Genomic DNA, 19150 nt, shown 5'->3' with positions numbered 1-19150 from the left:
CGGGCACACGGGTTGAGCATCTCGACCAAAAAAAAAGAAGAAGAAGAAAAATAAAAACTTCCCGTTAGCGAATCAAGCAGCTCGTGAGAAAGTTTATGGAACAGCAAAGCGAGAGATCTGACCGATACCCTCCGCGTGCGCGCGCGCACACACACACACACACACACACACACACACACACACACACATACATCAATGAGGGTGTAATAAAGTCCTCCCCCTCTTTCCTCGCCAATAATATTCTCAGTCCTACAAGGAGTCTTCTCTGATTGGACCAGCCGGCTGTCAGTCATGCGTGAAGAAGGCGGGACCAGGACGAGGGCTGACCTGGAGTCTGATCCAGTCGCTTTTACGCACAGACCGGACAGTCCGCTTTCGGCGCACGGATAACAAAAGTGAGAGCGTCTTCTGGATAGAGAGGAGCGAGTGGAGGAAGAGGAGAGGAGGAAAATAAGGAAGAGCGAGGAAGAGGAAAAAGTGAGAGGAAAACAAGCAGAAAAGACGCGAGGACGCACAAGTTTTTCCCAACTGGAAAGAGAGAAGAAGAAAGTGTGTGAGTGTGTGTGAAAGGGAGAGACAGAAGGAGAGCGTGTGTGTGCGCCTTCACCACCCTCCACTTCTTACACCACCACCACCACCACCTCCATGTCGCTCCCCGGCTCCCCTCCGCTCCTCTCGCCGGGCTCTGGTGCCCCAACTCCGGCCGCGCTCTACCGCTCGGCCCCGGACGCGCTCCTCGTCTCCACCGGCACCTCCAGCCCGGCGCACACCAACTCCAACTCCCACTCCCACTCCCACTCCCACTCCCTGTCCCCGTCTCCGCGGCTCACCAGCAGCATGCTCAGCGCTTTCCTGCCCGGCTTGGGCAACGGCGGCGCCGCCCCGCTCGTGTCCGGAGGCGGCGGAGCTCTGGGTCCTCTCAGCGGGCTCGGCTCGCTCAACACGGCCGGCCTGACCCCCGGTTCCCCCGGCTTGGCGCAGACCTCGTCCAGTCCGGGTCTTTGTAGCGAGTGCAAGCTGGTGGAGGTGCACGGCGTGAAGGTGGCCAGCTTCAGCGTGGACGGCCAGGAGCTCATCTGCCTGCCGCAGGTGTTCGACCTCTTCCTGAAGCACCTGGTGGGCGGGCTGCACACCGTCTACACCAAGCTGAAGAGGCTGGACATCTCGCCGGTGGTGTGCACCGTGGAGCAGGTGCGCGTCCTGCGGGGGCTCGGCGCCATCCAGCCCGGCGTCAACCGCTGCAAGCTCATCTCCAGGAAGGACTTCGAGACGCTGTACCAGGACTGCACCAGCGCCAGGTCGGTGACTACTTTCATCACTTTTATGAATGTTAAGATTTCAGCTGACAGTCTGTGCAGCAGCCGGCGGGCTGGAGCAGCTTCAGGTCTGTTTGTAGCGATAAGAGTGACTTGACTTCGCGTGAGATTTCTTCTTTTCCACGTTTCTTCTTTGTGTTTGGTGGAGATTCTCACTCTCTGTGGCTCCACATTTACTGTTTTTTAAATCCTGAAATATTCCTACAGGAGACTTCAGGCGTGTTTAAGACTCTCAGGAGCAACTTTAGTGTCAGGCTGTGGTGGTAAAGTCGTTTTATTCTTGTTGGACGTTCAGTTACTATATTTCCTCATGACTGAGCTTCATGTCTGGACCTCCTTTTAAAGTCACTTGGTCTCATTAACAACATTATAATCCTGAAGCTTTTCATTGTGTTAGTGTTTGTATCTGAGTGAGAGATTCCTGCAACATCCCCTTTTTAAAAAAAACCCCTGCAGATTTAAGGATATTTATGTGATATCTGTTTAAAAATTCATCATGGACTCACTGACTTGTTTGCGTAATCTGTATTCTTGAAAATGACTTCCTGTTCTGTTATCAGTGCTATTCCTTATTTTGCTTAGGTGTCGAAAATAATGCTTTTACTGTATCGACTTTGGAGCTTGATGGAAGTGTGTGTGTGTGTGTGTGTGTGTGTGTGTGTGTGTGTGCTGCCAAAGGAGCAGACATGTTTCAATAGTTTGGTGTTTTAGGAAAATAAAAACACACAAACGCAAAACAAACAGCCTGCTGTTGACTTTAGTTTGGAAAAGCTTTTCATACTCATAATCCATTACTTTATATCTCACTGCTCAGCGTGTGTGTGTGTGTGTGTGTGTGTGTGTGTGTGTGTGTGTGTGTGTGTGTGTGTGTCTACCTGTCACCTGCTTGTTTGTACCGTTTCCGTTAACCTGACTACTTCGACCTTTCAAATTAAAACTCTAAAGTGACGTCCTGTTTTGCATCTCCACCATTTTGAAGCACCTCACACACACACACACACACACACACACACACACACACACACACACGCTTTAAGATGTGTCGTAATTATTAAAAATCTACGTGTTAAAGAGAAAGTAATGATGAGAGGTTACAGCATCTTAAAAACTTTCAGTTTTTCAGACGCATCTTCAGATAGAATCTCCTTCTTTGTTATCTGTGAAAGTGAAAACTTCAGCATCAAAATGATAACTTGTGTGTTGTGGAACCTTTCATGTCCTGAAATTTGGATTGAAACGTCTCCAATTTCCTAAATGTTCCAAACGACTTCTTCATTTTCCAGATGTGAAAGTGCTCAAACAGCAAAGAGCAGGTTGTTTGTTTTCTCCAGAGGAAGACGAGCAGCTGTGCGACGGTCCACGCTGTTGAACGTGTTGCCTTTGTTGTCGTTTGTGGTATTTTTGGTAACGGATTCATTTTGTTTCCTTTTTGGGAAACAAGCTGCACAAAATGAGCATTTTGAAAGTATAGAGGACTGAACCTGTGGATCTGTCCATGTCGGCCCTGTTGTAAGCTTCATTATTGTTTCTCCAGGAAACCAGGAGATCCACTGACTTTCTGAGGAAAAGCTGCAACGATGCCTCGGCCCTTTTTATGGAGTAACTCTACTCTTAAATTAAAAACCTCGTCTGGTTTATCAGTTTATCAGTCAACAGTTGGAGCATCTTATGGAGACTGTCAAGGTACTTTCAAACCGTCAGCACCAGTTTGCCGCATATGTGCCAAAATGTGTGTAGTCAAATCTGAAAACACAGACATGATACACACATTTTTAGATTCAGTTTGACTTACACACCCCGGGGATATACTTATCTTCAATGTCCATCTTGAATAAACATCCAGAAATCTGCTTAGAAATCATAGAGAGAAAAAAGGCTCCTTATAACTCCAGAACTTGCTTGAGAATCATTGTGTTTTTAAGTTTTCTTCAGTATCAAAGTAGTTCAGTGATAGTTGTCTGTACGTCCATCTGTACACTGCTAACAAGCACTGCTCGTAGCTAATTTGGCGTCCTTTTAATGGTGCTAATTTGCCAAAATGTAAACAAATATAGGCTCACAGTCCATGGCAACATTAGACTTGTTGTTGACATAGTTCCAAAACTTAAAGCATGGAGGTGTTGACGGGCAGACAGGAAACTGCTGCGTTGCATGAATACACTTGCTAGTTTGACATATTGGTTACAGCAACAAAAACCAGGCAGGAGGAGGAGAAACATGTTTAGCTCCGACTTATTTCTGGAAACTCCTTGAAAAGTCCTGGAATTTTCACATCGGGGGGGGGGGCAGCAGTGGGAACGCTGGACGTCGTATGTGCTTCCAGCCCGGTTATGTTTGTGTCGCTGGAAGATGAAAGTGATGGATGGGTGGGTTTTGTTTTAAGGTGGCAGTCGTTCAGTCTCAGCTAATTATTAACAGTGTGTTGTGTTGCTGTGGAGTCGCTGGATTGTTGGAGAGTGACCTCTGTTTTTTAACTGACCACACGCAGTCTATCGTTTATTAAGCTTGAAATATTCAATCCCTCCTCCTTGTTTTCTTTCTCTCTTTTTGTCTTTGCCTCTCACTTTCTCCCCCCGTCTCCCCCTCTTGTCTCTCAGCCCTATCTGTTTCCTTTCCATAAACACCATCAGCGGTGTATTCCTGCCTCCGGTTAATTGTCTCTTCTTCTTCTTCTTCTTCTTCTTTATCCCCCGTCTTTCACCTCTCTCCTCTGTCTCTTCATCTCAATCACCCTGTCTTCTCTCGCACTCACACACAGCGGTACATGTCAGGGGTAATAATGGATCATGTGAATGCGCATGGAACAACACGGCTGGAGAGCTATTGTTGTTGAACGCACAGCGAACACATACTCCTCTCTCCCTCCAATCATATTGACATTCCTCTAATGCCTCGCTGTCTCACCCTCTCTAATGCTCTCTCGCCCTGTCTCTCTCTCTTGATGTTACTCTCTGGGAAAAGAAAGGAAAAATTAAATGCCCCCCTCCCCAAATAAAAAAAGAGATCTCCCACTGGGCTTCTGCATACTTTGTCTTCTCGGCAACCGAATGTGTGTGTGTTTGTGTTTCTGTGTGTGGAAAGCAACCACCACTCACATCCACTTATACCTCTGGCGCCGATTTTGGTCGATATTACAGTTTATGATAAGTTATGTTTTGTTGTTTTCTTTTAATTTAAAGTGCTCTTGGTGGCGTTTTCTACCCCAGTTACGGAGCCGCTCTTTTAATAATCACGTAAAAACAACAAAACAGGAGGAATAATGTGTGCTGAATGTGAAACGGAGATCCCACACATCCTGCTGAAGTTGGACTTTGAGACTCATTCAGAGGAGATGACATCAACTCTGCGACTCGCGGACTTTAAAATACTTTGATGACGAGGACGATGATCTCACCGCAAGTTAGAGATGAAGAATAACTTCTAGAGATCTGAAACCTTTTCCACTACCCCGACGACGTTGGATGATTAGAATAAAAGAAAATTGCTCCTTTGTGTTCGAGTTCCTCATCAGGAGGTCGGCGTACGTTTCTTTCTACTTCTGCTACGTCTGTGGCTCTCAGCTCCACACTCACTGGTTCCTGTTGACGTGAATGAAATAAAGAAACGGCTCACAAATATATCCTTTCATTTTAAAAGGCTCAGTAATTTCCCAAACCAGCTGCTCGCTGTAGTTTTTATCAAACAAACAGGAGGAAATGGTGCATTTGTTGGGGACTATTTCCAGCGGCGGATGAATCCGCTTTTGGTGCTCGAGTGAGTATTTGGGGCAGCAGGACGGTGTGTGTGATGGAGTCAAAATAAACAGTGTGTGTGTGTTCATGGTGATGAAGGAACATGTCAGCCGGTGCGACAGTGAGGCTCATTAATGTGTTTTTAATAGTTTAATGGAGCTCTATGGCTCAGAGGAAGAAGATATATCAGGCTGTGATACACACACAATATTTGCTAATATTGGTTTCGGCAACAATAAGAAAAATATAGAATATCTTTTCCTTTTATACACGTCGTGTCAGTAGAAACATCGTTAAACACCACGCAGATAATTCACCACTTCACTGCTCGCTGATAACGAGCTTTTGCTTTCAAGCTAAAGGTTTTAGCGCCGTCCGACCGCGTCTGAAGTGTTTATCCTAACGGGGATAACGACGCAGACTGTCGGAGAGTCTCTCGTGCTGTTGAACACACAAATGAAAAGTGATGGAAGTAGTTGTGTGCTTAGGAGAAGTCCAAGATTGTCGGACTCTGCTGTTGGAAGTGTGTGTTTTTTTTAGTTTTTTTTTTTAGACGCTTCTGTAAGTGCTTCCTTTTAAGCATACTGAGGCCTTTGCTCTGCTTATCTTATTGGATATTTTAAAAGGTCGTCATATTTAATCATATAAACATGAATATATGAGCGCACATATGAACAGATGTTACTTCAAAACACTGCAGACGATTTTTATAAAACCAAAACCACAGAGCTTTTTTTTTTTTTTGGGGAGGAGAGGGGAGTCTTTTCTGCTTCCTTGTCACCTCCTTGTGTGTGTGTGTGTGTGTGTGTGTGTGTGTGTGTGTGTGTGTGTGTGTGTGTGTGTGTGTGTGTGTGTGTGTGTGTGTGTGTGTGTGTGTGTGTGTGTGTGTGTGTGTGTGTGAGTGAGGGAATCGATAGTGAGTGACAGGAGGGAGGGCTGCTGATGTCGGAGTGTTATTCTGGGCTCTCCTTATCACGACAGGCTGTTAGAGCCCACACACACACACACACACACACACACACACACACACACACACACACACACACGCCGATGATGGAGGTCGTATTGTTTGTAACACAGGGGGAGCAAAGTCGTTTTGTTTTTGTGAAGCATTGCGGTTTCACACACACACACACACACACACACACACACACTCGCAGAATAACGTCCACACACACTCAGCATGAACTCCTTTCATCAATTTGGTGTTTTTCATTCTTTTGCATGGGGCATTAAGTTCTTTTAATGGAGCACAGTGGTTTGTAAAACACACACACACATTCGAACACGGTCAGTTGTTTTGCCTTCTGGCTGAGGTATGTCTGTGTGTGTGTGTGTGTGTGTGTGTGTGTGTGTGTGTGTGTGAGAGAGAGATTGTCTAGCAAGCACAAACAGAGCTATCAGTTGTCACACTGGGTCAGGTTACGTGTGTGTGAGTCTGCGGTAGTGTTCATATTCGCCTGTTTTTGTGTGTGTCTTGCTGATATTTGTGTGTTTGTTTGGCTGGTTTTCGTGTGTGTGTGTGTGTGTGTGTGTGTGTGTGTCTGGTTTCAGCTCCGCTTTGTGCTGTTGGTTAATTGATAAAGGTTAAAGCGGCGCTGGCCGGCGGGGAGCTGAGGTCACCTCGCTGCAGTGTGACGGTGTGAGCCACACAGTTATCAGCCGTCGCTGATCGCTGATGAAATGATTTCCAGAGTGAAGTCGTGATCAAATGGACAAGTTACTAAAAACAACCTGCTGCTCGGAACATTTCTGGGATGTTTCCTTGACTAGAGGCTTAAAACTGTGACTACAGGATTACACAAAACTAAACAAAGGTTTTGTGAACTACGCGGCGTATTTCACACATTACAGTGTGTTTGCAGGAGTTGGGGAGTACTGCAGGTGTAGAAAAGGTTGTATGAAGCCTGTAGCGTCTCCACAGGAAGCTGTGTGACGTCTGAGAAGTGAAGACTACAAGTTTGAAAATCAAACTGAGCTGACCAGAGATCAGCAGCCCGCTGCTCATCGGCTACATTAGCCGCTGCTAGCATAACGCACCAGAATCTCCGACCGAGCTGTCTGCGGTTGAGTTGCATTGTGGGTTATGTAGGCGTAAGGTGTGCAAAATGAATGTAATAAGTCCAGTTAGGGAGTCTAGTGAGACCTCATCCCAGTCCACTGGTGTCCACTGGTGTCCACTGGTGTCCACACCGCAACACAGCGGGGATGAGTTGAACACTTTGATGGCCTCCTCGTTGTTCAGGATGCTAACCAACTCGGACGGCAGCATCCTCCGCCTCCAGAGAGTCCAGCTCCTCCTCCAATCGCCGACTTGTTATCGCACATTTGAAGGTCGACAAAGATAGTCGAGAACATTTTTGATTGCTGCCTGTTGTGTAAGAGGGATAATGCGCGTGATGTGAAGGGTTCTCCTTTTAATTTTCATTACGTTTGCTATCCAGAAACTTGGTGGCTGGGAGCTCGTGTGTGCGTCTCAGGGGCAGAGGAGGCGGTTTCATGCTTCACTTACCAACCAGCCGGGGCGAGAGACAGAGGAAGGATGGTCTCTCTCTCTCTCTCTCTCTCTCTCTCTGACTGCCTCTCTGTTTTCCGGATGAAAACAGGGAGAGAGAGAAAGAGGGAGAGAGGTGAAGATCAAAGCAAGAAATATGACCCTCTGTCACCACAGAAAAGAACTGATCCTCTCCCCCCCGAGTGTGTGTGTGTGTGTGTGTGTGTGTGTGTGTGTGTGTGTGTGTGTGTGTGTGTGTGTGTGTGTGTGTGTGTGTGTGAGGGTGCGGACTGAACAAAACAGCAAGAGGGGAGAGGCAGGTCACCGTGTGTGTGTGTGTGTGTGTGTTAGTGAAATAGATAGTGTTTCACAAAGGCTGTTTCAGCCTCCGACTTCTCAGAGAGAGTCTCCAGAAGGAGTGGGGCGAGAGACACTGACAAGGATAGAGAGAGAGAGAGAGAGAGAGAGAGGGGGATGAAACGAGGAAGTGTGATTTAAAAGCGAAACCGGCCTTTTTGTGGCCCACATCTGTCCAGCTGTGGTCTCCTCCTGCTGCCTGTGATGTTTCAGTCAAGCTGAATCCAGAGTGAAGTGTCATAAACGTAAACACCAGCCGAAACTGTCAGTTCATTAACCGATTTTAATAGATGAACTTAGTCCGAGACGTTTTTCTTATGCGAGAATAAATAAAATATCTTTTGGTTTCGGACAAAAGAAGCAACATGAGGAAGTCGCCTCTGGTTTGAGGAAACTGTGGAGACAAATAATCTGCAGATGAATCCTTCCAACTTCTCTGCTGCTGCTCTGAGACGTCAATCAAATCTCTGTTTAATTGGCATTATTGATATTTAAATAAAGAGCTCAAGGTCGTGGGATTGTTTGTGTAACGCGTTTAGATTCTACGAATAACGTGGTGAGTTTTTCAGGCTCAGTCTCACTTTTTAAAAAGACAGAGTGGCTTTTTTTTCCCTTGTTTCACTGAATAATTATAAAATATCTGGTAAAGATCTGAAAAATTAGTTTGGTGAAGCAGATGTGTGTTTTTCTGCTGTTCTGTCGTCTTAATCATCTTCGGCGATCATCGTCAGATTCATCGTGAAGTAGAATAGATGTTTTTTCACAGACTTGTTGAACTCACTTGTCGCTGATTGCATTTGTTAATTGCTGCATTACAATAACTGCTGGACTGGAGGCGTCATTAATGTTGAGTTTTGCTTTTTCCTGCGATAATAAGTCAACGTTTCTTGAAGGAACGAGTGAATCGCAAGATATATTGATGTATATATCAAAGTAGATTTCCAGCTTCCAGAGGAGGGAGGGACAGAAGACGTTGGGGAATCTGTGGTATAGATTATTATTCCTGGACTTCAGACCAGAGGTTCCCGACCTGGAGGTCACGAGATATCCGAGAGAATTAATTTTCAGACTTTCCTTTAATCTTTGCTTTTTTTCCAGATCATTTTGGGGGCAAAAAGTCAAATGCAGATCATTTGAAGGGGTGACGAGCCTAAAAGGTTGAGAACCGCTGCTTTAAGGATATAAAATAAATATAAATATATGAGGAGTTTGGTCTCAGGACTTTGTTTCTGATCACGGTGAAAGTTCCTCCCTCGACTGTGTTTAAACTGGCTCGTGTTACCGAAAGCAGAGTTTTCCTCGTCGACATCAAACACACCGCTTGTGTTTTTAAGATTCGCCCACTCTGGCGGCCATCTTTAAAAAGTTTGGGGTGTAAAAGTAAAAACGTGGGTTTAGTGTGAACAGAAGAGCAGAACTGAGAGGACGAACCTCAAGTGACAGAGAGATGGAGGGATGGGGAGGTGAGAGAGGAGGGGGGGAGGTGAGAGAGGAGGGAGGGGGGGGGGTGTTGTCTGCAACAAGATTATTTGATGCCTGTGAACACACACACTTAAACACACAAACACAGTCTCTTAGGTGCACTTAGCAGATTGGTTTAGAAATCGCATTAGGGAGTGTCACAGCAGCCTTTCCTCTCGTTCACCAGGTAATCCCCCCCCCCCCCTCCTCCTCCTCCTCCTCCTCCTCCTCCTGGTCGGTTTGGTGGTCAGAGGTCAAAGGTCAAGGTCGCTGTGACCTCACAAAACACGTTTTTGGGCCATTATGACAAAGTTTCACACAGGTGTTTTAATGGGATACGAGGAGGTGACGACAGTTTTTACCCAAAAGGTCAAAGGTCAACTCTCCTTCCTTGTGTCCTCTCCTCTCCTCCTCTTCCCTTCATCTCTCATCTTTCTGCTCTTCTTGTTTACGAGCCTCATTTTTCTTTCCTTTGCCCTCCTCCTCCTCCTCCTCCTCCTCCTCCTCCATATTTGAGTCAATCTGTTCATCTTTCCCTCTCATATCCTTGTTTCCTTTCCTCTCTTGTCCTCTCCTCTTTTTGTTTCCTTCTTGTTCTCTCCTTCTTTCTTCGTCTCTCCACTTTCTCCTCCTTCACCAGCCTCCTTTTTTTCTTTTTTCCTGATTCTTCTTCTCCTCCTCCTCCTCCTCCATATTTGAGTCAATCTGTTCATCTTTCCTCTCTTCTCTTCTCCTCTTTTTGTTTCCTTCCTTCTTCGTCTTTCCACTTTCTCCTCGTCCATTTTTTCCTGCTCCTCCTCTTCCACCTTTTGGTCCATCTGTCCATCTTCTCCCCTCTTGTTTCCTTTCTTGTCCCCTCCTCCTCTTCCTCCCTCCTCCTCCTCCTCCTCCTCCCTCACATCCTTCTTTTATTCAATCTTCTTGTCATTTACCCCTCCCTCTCTCTCTTCTTCTTCCACCTGGTCTTATCTCTCTATTTATTGTGACAGCTTGTCAGAGGTGTGTGTGTGTGTGTGTGTGTGTGTGTGTGTGTGTGTGTGTGTGTGTGTGTGTTAGGGAAGAAGGGGAAAAAAAGCAACCGACAGATTTACAGTTTAGAGCGAGCGGCATCCACAAACTGCAATATCAAAGAGAGAGAGAGGGAGAGGAGGAGGAGGAGGAGGTCAGAGGCGAAGGAGGAGATGAAAGGAGAACAGAGAGGAGGAGCTGAGAGAGGGTAAAGAGAGGGCAGCGAGGGGGATGACAGGTGACGTGTGTGTTTGTGTGTGTGTGTGTGCTTCACAGACAACATGTTATTAATAAAAACAGGGAAAAAAACGTAATTATCATCCATTTTTAAACAGATGTGTGTGTGTGTGTGTGTGTGTGTGTGTGTTATTACAAAATAATTATAGCTGAAATCAATTAAAAACATGACAAGAGCATGCATGCATATCTGTGTGTGTGTGTGTGTGTGTGTGTGTGTGTGTGTGTGTGTGTCGCCCACCAGTGTCCTCGTCATACAGAAACTTTACCAGACAGCGTGTTATTAACAAAAACTTTAACTTAGTGTAATTTATAATTAGCAGAGTGAAAACATGTCAGGAGCATGCACGTGTGTGTGTGTGTGTGTGTGTGTGTGTGTTTTCTTAAAAACTTAAAACTCATTTTTACCCTGTTATTGCACATATTTCCCCCTTTTTTTCTGTTTTTATGGATTTGTGTGGCGTGTGTGTGTGTGTGTGTGTGTGTGTGTGTGTTTGACATGTACAGTGTGTGTTCGTGTGTGTGTGTGTGTGTGCTCATCACCACCACCCTGCGCGTCAAAACTCCTTCCCAGACAGCGTGTTATTAATGAAAACGTATAATAATCCATTTAAAAACATGTCATCATGATTAGAATAATAACAGTGGTTAAACTGACTGAGACGTTTATGGAGGAAGAAGTTCTCATCATTCTACCGGCGTGGGAGTGTGTGTGTGTGTGTGTGTGTGTGTGTGTGTGTGTGTGTGTGTGTGTGTGTGTGTGTGTGTGTGTGTGTGTGTGTGTGTGTGTGTGTGTGTGTGTGTGAGCAAACAAACATGTTAGCGCTTCAGTCGAGTGCCAGCTTCCCAAACTGTTTCTTCTTTTGTTTACACACAAAAAGAGTCTGGACAAGAAAATGAAGTTATAACAAACGGCGTTCACAAAATAAAGTTAGGAATATGACAACTTAATCATCAGAATTATACATTTTCATTTTTCCCTCTCTTCAAGAAGGGATGAAGACTTTTACCTGAGGTTTACAGTTTAATATGTTTGTAATCTAAAAGTCAACCTCTGCTTTTTAAAAGTTCTGTTTAGTTCAGACATTTGTCTGAGAGCTTCAGTTACTTTTCTTTTCTCCAGATTTGGTGATTTTGGATTTGAAGGATGAAGAGTTCCTTCATGTGTTGAGAACGTTCTCCTCCTTCAGCTCAAACAAACTATTTATTTCCCCCTCGGATCTAATGCGTACACATTTCTACTTAAGTGAGATTTTACTTACTAACAGAGTATTTCACTGTTAAGCAGCTCCTCATTACATGTAACCTAAACATCTAAGTGACGTCTCAATAAGACATAATTCAGCTTTAAAGCTAAGACTACTTTAGACTAAAACTGCCAAGCACCTGCATATCAGCGTATAAAGGGTTTGTGTGTTTTTTTTCATGCATATTTTTTTAACTAAACGCGTCTGTTGTTCCTTCAGCAGCAGCGAGAGACGTCCTCATGTGAATATCTGAAAACATTGTTTTTGCAGCTATGAGCTTGTCATTCAGTAGCAGCGCGCTACATTTGTGTGTAAATGTGTTTGTATGTTAACTCGTGTATATGTGATAGCCTACTGCGAGTGTGTGTGTGTGTGTGTGTGTGTGCAGGCAGACATGCTGTCGTTTTGATAGCTTGTCATTGAAGCGATCTGGTCCACTGTAATTTTCTACTCAAAGGAAACAATGCAACAATACATGCTTCGCTGTCAAAAAAATCCCCCTCCACGCTGTGTGTGTGTGTGTGTGTGTGTGTGTGTGTGTGTGTGTGTGGTGGGTGTTCATGCTCTCGTCACTGTAACTGTTGAATCGGTCTTAGTTTGCACAACATCTTTTTGTCTTTTTGCTTTCTTTTCTCCCATTTTTTTCTGTTTCTGTTTGCTTTCTTTCTCTTCCATTATCTCCTCCTTTCACCCCCCCCCCCCCCCCCCCCCCCCCTCTGTATCTGTTTTTCTGTCTCCCTCTCTTCACCTCCTTTTTTTTTTTTTTTTCTTCTCCTCTCTGTGTTTGACATATTGGTGTCACCAATAAATCATTGCATGCACTCCACCTTTTTAAAAGAGAGAGGGACAGGTAGAGGAACAAAGACGGAGGGATGTATGGAGGGAATATTGTTTAGCATCTCATCAAAGTCACAAGGACTGATGTAGGATTTAAAGATTCCCTTCAAGAAGTCTTTTTATTATTTATTCCACTTTAAACTTTTTTGTGTTAAATGCCTTATCAATGAGGAGGAAATTCTTTACAACACATCTTAGAGAAGTGCACTATACAGAACTGTAATCGAAAAACAGCCTATTTAAGACCTTGAAGCAAAAGTCGAGGCTGTAAAGAATCTACAGGATATAACAAAAATAATTGAATATTATCAGAAGGGAACATTTGCAAGGTTTAAATCCTTGTTTTTGTAAGTTCAGTTCATGCGTGCCCTTTACCATCTGTTCCCTCCATCACTCATCACCAGACAATTTAAAATACAGAATATAATAATGCACAACATGCAGGAAAGCGTTATCAGTCTCGGGTTCCACGTCCACTACATGAACTTGGTTTACACTCTAAAATACATATGAAAACCATGTGAATAGCCTGCAGGATTATAATAAAGTAAAGTAAAATTAAACTGCAGCCAAAGCCAGTAAAATCACCTACTGCAACCTGACATAAAAGCACAGTCAAACCAATAAAACCAGCATACTGTAACATGAAAGCACAGTGAAATATAGAACAGTCACACATAAAGACCAACTCACTCTTCATTCATTAGCTGAGTTTTTAATTATGATGGTGGCCAGTTTATACCATACAAGTCTGGTTTAGTAAATATGTATTTATAAGCCTAAATGGACAATGAACCAGATTGTTTCTGCTTTCTCGTACAGGACCTGTCTTTTTCATCTATTCAGTTAAAATAAGTATATTTTAAAATCAAATTTTAAACCATGAATTCCTTCAGATGGGGGATTTTCAAGTTTTCTCACAGCTAGCAGCTAAGCTAGCAGGCTCAGAACTAATCCAGACTGCAATAACTAATGGATTTAATAACTTCAATTAGTACCCAAAAAATCTTTCTTAAAGTTAACTGTCATTCTGTTTCAGAGCAGATAGCGGTTAAGCTAACAGTCTGTAAATGCATAATGCCATTGATTTTAATAAAAAACGTTTGTTGTTATAGCAGTTTTAAGTCTACAATGATCAATATAAAGCTCAAGTGTTTAAGTGTTTATAAAAAATTTAGCAAGTCAAATGTGAGTTGCTGTTTCCTAGCAGATAGCAGAAAAGTTAGCAGAAAAGTTAGAAAGCTCAGCTAGCGATAATCCAAAGCATTAAATCAGTAATTTAATGACTGAAATTGATCCGAATTAATTCAACCATTAATTCAGCCATTCATAACAGAACTCGTCTCAAATAATCAAATTAACAAATTACTATAGATTTGACGTCGGTTATCTTCTTGAAAAGATTGGTAGCAGTTGAGCTAGCACACACTACCACACTTTATTGATGCAATGACTTAAATGAATCCAGATTTATTCAATTAAACGAAGACCTCTAAACCGACTTAATCTAAATTTCCATCGCTGTGTATAAAGTCTTTTGACACACCAGCTTCCTGGCAGATAGCAGTTAAGCTAGGAGTCAGATAGCAGTTAAGCTAGCAGTAGTACACAAAGTGACACAAGTCATTGATTCAAAGACTGAAAGTAATCAAAATCCATTTACTTTAAATAAAAAAAAACTCAAATCTCAATCAAATGTATAAAATCTTTAACTCGTTGGACACGGCAGTTAAACACCAGCAGATTAGGTTAAGCTAGCAGGCTCGGCGCTAATCTGAGCACGCATTAATCATTGATTCGGTGTCTGCCTGTAATTGATATGTAAATAGCATGTTTAACCCCCATTTACATGTGTGTTTGTGTGCGCCGACGAGGGCCAAGTCTCACACAGATGAGTGTGTTTCAGTGTGTGTGTGTGTTTGTGAGAAAGACAGAGCGAGTGTGGGAGTGCAAGAGGCATGTTGAAGGAGGGGGGTCGCTTCCAAGTTACAAAAGAAGTTAATTAAAAATGAAAAAAGAGAACGAAGGGAGGGAGAGGAGGAGGAGGAGGAGGAGGAGGAGAGGGAAGACGGGAGTGGACGGAAGCAGTCGGGGGTGGACAGAGGGGGAGAGAGAGGGAGGGAAATATAAAAAAAGGAGGGGAAGGTATTGAAGGAGGGAGGGAGGGAAGCAGTGTTTTATTGAAAACGGGTGGACAAACAGTATGTAATTGGCTGGGGCCGCAGGGGCTAAAGGAGAGGTTCAAAGAGAGGAGAGAGCGAGATAGAGAGCAAATTAACAGATAGTGGAGGGAAGACGAAGGGGAGGAAGAGGAGGAAGGGAAAGAGATGACATGGGAGAAAGAGAGGGGGGAGAAAGTGTTGACTCAGAGAAAGATGAGTGGATAAAAGAGAGAGAGAGGGGAGAGCTACACGACGTGGACACCTGACTGTTTACACCAACATGTGATTGTCGGACGCTTCGCTTCTCCTCACTCTTTCTATGGATTCAGGATTCGCTCCCGTCGGGCCACCGGAGGGGCTTTGAATATGAGATATTAGATTAGAGCTTTGGGTTTAGCAGACGCTAAAACCACAACAAGTCAACCAACAAACGCTCCAAAACAAACAGAGTATGTTGTTGGTGTTTTCTGACCCACATCAGCAGGACAAAAACTCATCAATTACTCAATCGACAGACAATTAACCAGCAACTTTGATCAAGTTTTGATAAGCGATTGATCGTTAAAGTCCCAACCTTATTAGCTTGTGACTCTTTAGAACGACGCCGTGTCTGCTTGAGACCCCTCCTCACAGGTTGAATCAAAGAGTGGCTTTTTTTTCTCTTGTTTTTACTGAATAATTATTAAAAATAAAATGATTTTGTAATTCACAAAGCAAAGTCTGGAAAAACTAAATATAATTTGGTGCGGCAGATATGTTTTTCTGCTGTTTTATCCCCTTAATCATCTCGTGACCCCTCAGATTTCTCCAGAGACCCTTTGTGGGGGTCCTGACCCCTAGGTTGGGAACCACTGATTTAAGATTCACTCATTCTTTCTCAGCTTTATATCATTTTAAACTTAGTATTGTTGGGCTTTGGACAAAAAGAAGACATTTTGGGTGTCAATGGGTTTTCAGGGAAACTGTGATGGCCATTTTTCAAAATTTCTTTTGACATTTTATACCGAAAACGATGAATTTATAAGAGAAAATAACCGATAATAGGAAATAACTGCTTCTTTTGTGTTGAAAAATGGAGCTGCGACGAACGAATTCGGTAAATCTGCCTCTACTTCGAAACATCATGCTCGTGGCTCATACAGGCCCTCGCCAGGTCAACGTGAACACTTCATTTTAGGTAGTTTTTCCCCGTGAGGACAGTCTCTCATGTGGGCCTCGTCATGATGATGATTGTCTCGATACGTCTGCAGCTTCATTCATACTTCACTGGAGCCAAAACAGCCTCTCACCAGATTTACGGGAGCGTCCACATACTTCTGTCCATGTAGCGCCAGTGTGGTCGCTGCACCTGAGGTAAATAAGGAGCTGGCTTTATTAGCATTTATATGTGTGTGTGTGTGTGTGTGTGTGTGTGTGTGTGTGTGTGTGTGCTGACTAAGGCTTATCAGATTCTCAAGGGGCAAGAAAAAAGCCAGAAGAGAGAGAGAGGTTAGAAAAAAGAGGACAGAGGTACTCTCTCTCTCTCTCTCTCTCTCTCTCTCTCTCTCTCTGTCTGATTGAATGGAAGCTGAAAGGTCGCGACCTCTTTCTAAACACTCCACGGTTCTCAGCATTAATCAAATAACACTCACACACACTCACACTCAAACACACACACACACACACACACACACACTCTTGCGCTGACCTTCACACACTTGCATGCATGCACACCGAACACGCATACATTTAAAAACACTGAGGGGGGGGGGGGGATCACATGGGCTCACGCAGGCAGATGCAAATGGTGGGTCGGCTTGCACATGTGTGACACACTCACACACACACACACACACACACTACCAGGTGAATTTAGATAGGATTATACACACATACCACACTGTATAAACAGTGTCAAATGCCCTGTATGTATGTGTGTGTGTGTGTGTGTGTACATGTTTCTCTCTGCATCTTTATGTGTGTATTGCTTGGTGTGTGTGTGTGTGTGTGTGTGTGTGTGTGTGTGTGTGTGTGGTCGTAACAGTGACATCTGCACCGTTGGCTAAACAGCTTGCGAATATGCTGATAAAAACAACGCCGGCAGCCAAATTTACAACACCTATAAAACACACACCCACATACACACACACACACACACACAGGCTCACAAACACACACACACACACGTACACTCAGAGGGCGTATTATGGTGAGATTTACGGTGTGTCTGTGTGTGTGTTTGGGTTTATTGCAGTTTACAGGACAGAAAGAGCGTCTATGTAAGCAACAACTACACAGTGTGTGTGTGTGTGTGTGTGTGTGTGTGTGTGTGTGTGTGTGTTGTTGTTAGAAAAGGACACCCAGGCTTTGAATTTGAATGTTATTTGTATTTTATCATCTTCGTCCTGTGCAGTATTTGTGTCTCCTCTTTTTGCAGTTATACTGTGAAGTTTGTCTTTTTTAACGCTGTCAGTTCTTAAATAAACGGACGTATTTAAACTTAAAGGCATCAGTGGAGGTTTTGGACCCCTGATGGCTCTATGGAGCAATGCTTTTAGGAGTGGAGTCCGTGTTGTGTTGGTAACTTGTGCACATGTATGAGGACACTCCAGTAATGTTTACTTGGTGTTTTCTGTTGAACAGAACAGGCGTAACCTTGTGGCTAAAAGACGGTAATGTTTGGTTGTAACAGACAAACTATCAGCGAACCAAAGCTGCTGTAATCAAGTGTTTCCAAGATTATTCCAATACTTCAGAGGCTCTGCGAGGCAGCCACAGTGGCTTTACTCTCATATTATGTTCATGCTACAGTACAACGTGGAGCCTAGCTACAGGCGTTCCTATGGTTACTGTTTAGATGCAGTGTAGCATAGAACCTAGCTACAGTCGTTTCTATGGTTACAGTTCTGATGCAGTGTAGCATAGGACTTAGCTACAGGCGTTCCTATGGTTACTGTTTAGATGCAGTGTAGCATAGGACTTAGCTACAGTCGTTCCTGTGGTTACCGTTTCGATGCAGTGTAGCATAGAACCTAGCTACAGTTGTTTCTATGGTTACAGTTCTGATGCAGTGTAGCATTGAACATAGCTACAGTCGTTTCTATGGTTACAGTTGCGATAGTGTAGCATTGAACTTAGCTAAAAAACCCAGAGCGGAACATCTGAAAGAACAACAAGTATTCCAGACCCCAGTGTGCCATCAGGCAAGGCACTGACCTCCTAACTCCTCGTCCCGTCTGCAGTGTAGCAGCACTCTGTGGCTGTGAATGTGTGGGAGTGTGAGAATGTGCAACAGGAAGTCATTAAAAATGAGCGTAAACATGCTCATGAAACATTTTCCTGGATAAATACAGCACCATTCTTAAAAAGAGTCAGTGCACTCGGAGCAGAAATAAAGGCCATGTGTGTTTATGCAGCCTATATCAGGAGCGCTTAACCTTTTTTCCAGCATGTAACCCACACTGAGTAAATTTAGCCTCAGCCTGGGACTCGGGCTGGAGACAGAAGCCTGCAACCTGCTGTAGAGCCCCAGCTGTATTTCATGAGAAACATTCACCTGTTGAAGAAGTGTTCATTTAGAAAACCCCCATTTCTGTTCATCATTCAGTGCTTATAACATGAAAAGGTTTATGACAACAGGGATCCAGCTATATTAAGTATTACGCTCGCTAATATTTCAAATTTAAAGCAATACTGCTACTCCTACTGCCTACCATTTATCTAGTATCAAACACTCGTTCCTTTGCAGACTTCAGTATGCCTGTAAACACTTTGGAGTTTGCTTACAAAGAACAGAAGTTTGTTTTTGTGGGTGCGATTACGAAGCATGGACCGGTGTCACATGCCGCAGCTTTCACAGCCTCGGATAATTTGGATGCTTGTTGCTTGATGGGCTTTTCTAAAGATATACATATAGCAAAACAAGAAAACCAGACAGAGTAAACAGAGTAACTACAGACGACAGCACACAGGACAGCAGGTGGCCTGTAATTAGAGTTAAAATTCACCACAACAGAAATGGACATCCATCAGAAACTTTGTGTTTTTCTGAGATTCGGTACAGTTTGCTCGGAAAATGCCAAGAAATTGAGAGAAAAAAAATGCTGAATTTTGATGAGACGGCGGCTTTGACCTTAACCTTGATGAACTGGGTTATAAAATAACTTGGAACACCTCGTGGTTTTACCATTTTCCCGCCATTTACAGCCATTTATTTAGTTATTTCTTGGGCTATGTGACAGTCCTTATTCCAGTCATAAGACATATTTAAATAACAGCCAGACACAATATGATTTTGTCTCCCGGCTGGTTGATTGGAACA

General features: G+C 43.8%; 1 protein-coding gene across 1 annotated transcript in view; it reads left to right on the top strand.

The window, feature by feature from the left end:
• The first annotated feature begins 645 nt into the window (after window positions 1-645).
• dachb (dachshund b) overlaps window positions 646-19150 on the top strand; it is a 75380-nt gene continuing 56875 nt past the window's right edge. The window contains exon 1 of the mRNA XM_070929887.1: window positions 646-1298. Within this exon, the coding sequence (XP_070785988.1) occupies window positions 646-1298 (653 nt within the window). The remainder of the gene's footprint in view (window positions 1299-19150) is intronic.

This window comes from Enoplosus armatus, chromosome 23 (genome assembly GCF_043641665.1).
Source record: "Enoplosus armatus isolate fEnoArm2 chromosome 23, fEnoArm2.hap1, whole genome shotgun sequence".
NCBI classification, from domain to species: Eukaryota; Metazoa; Chordata; class Actinopteri; order Centrarchiformes; family Enoplosidae; genus Enoplosus; species Enoplosus armatus.
This window is presented reverse-complemented; position numbering and strand designations above follow the sequence as displayed.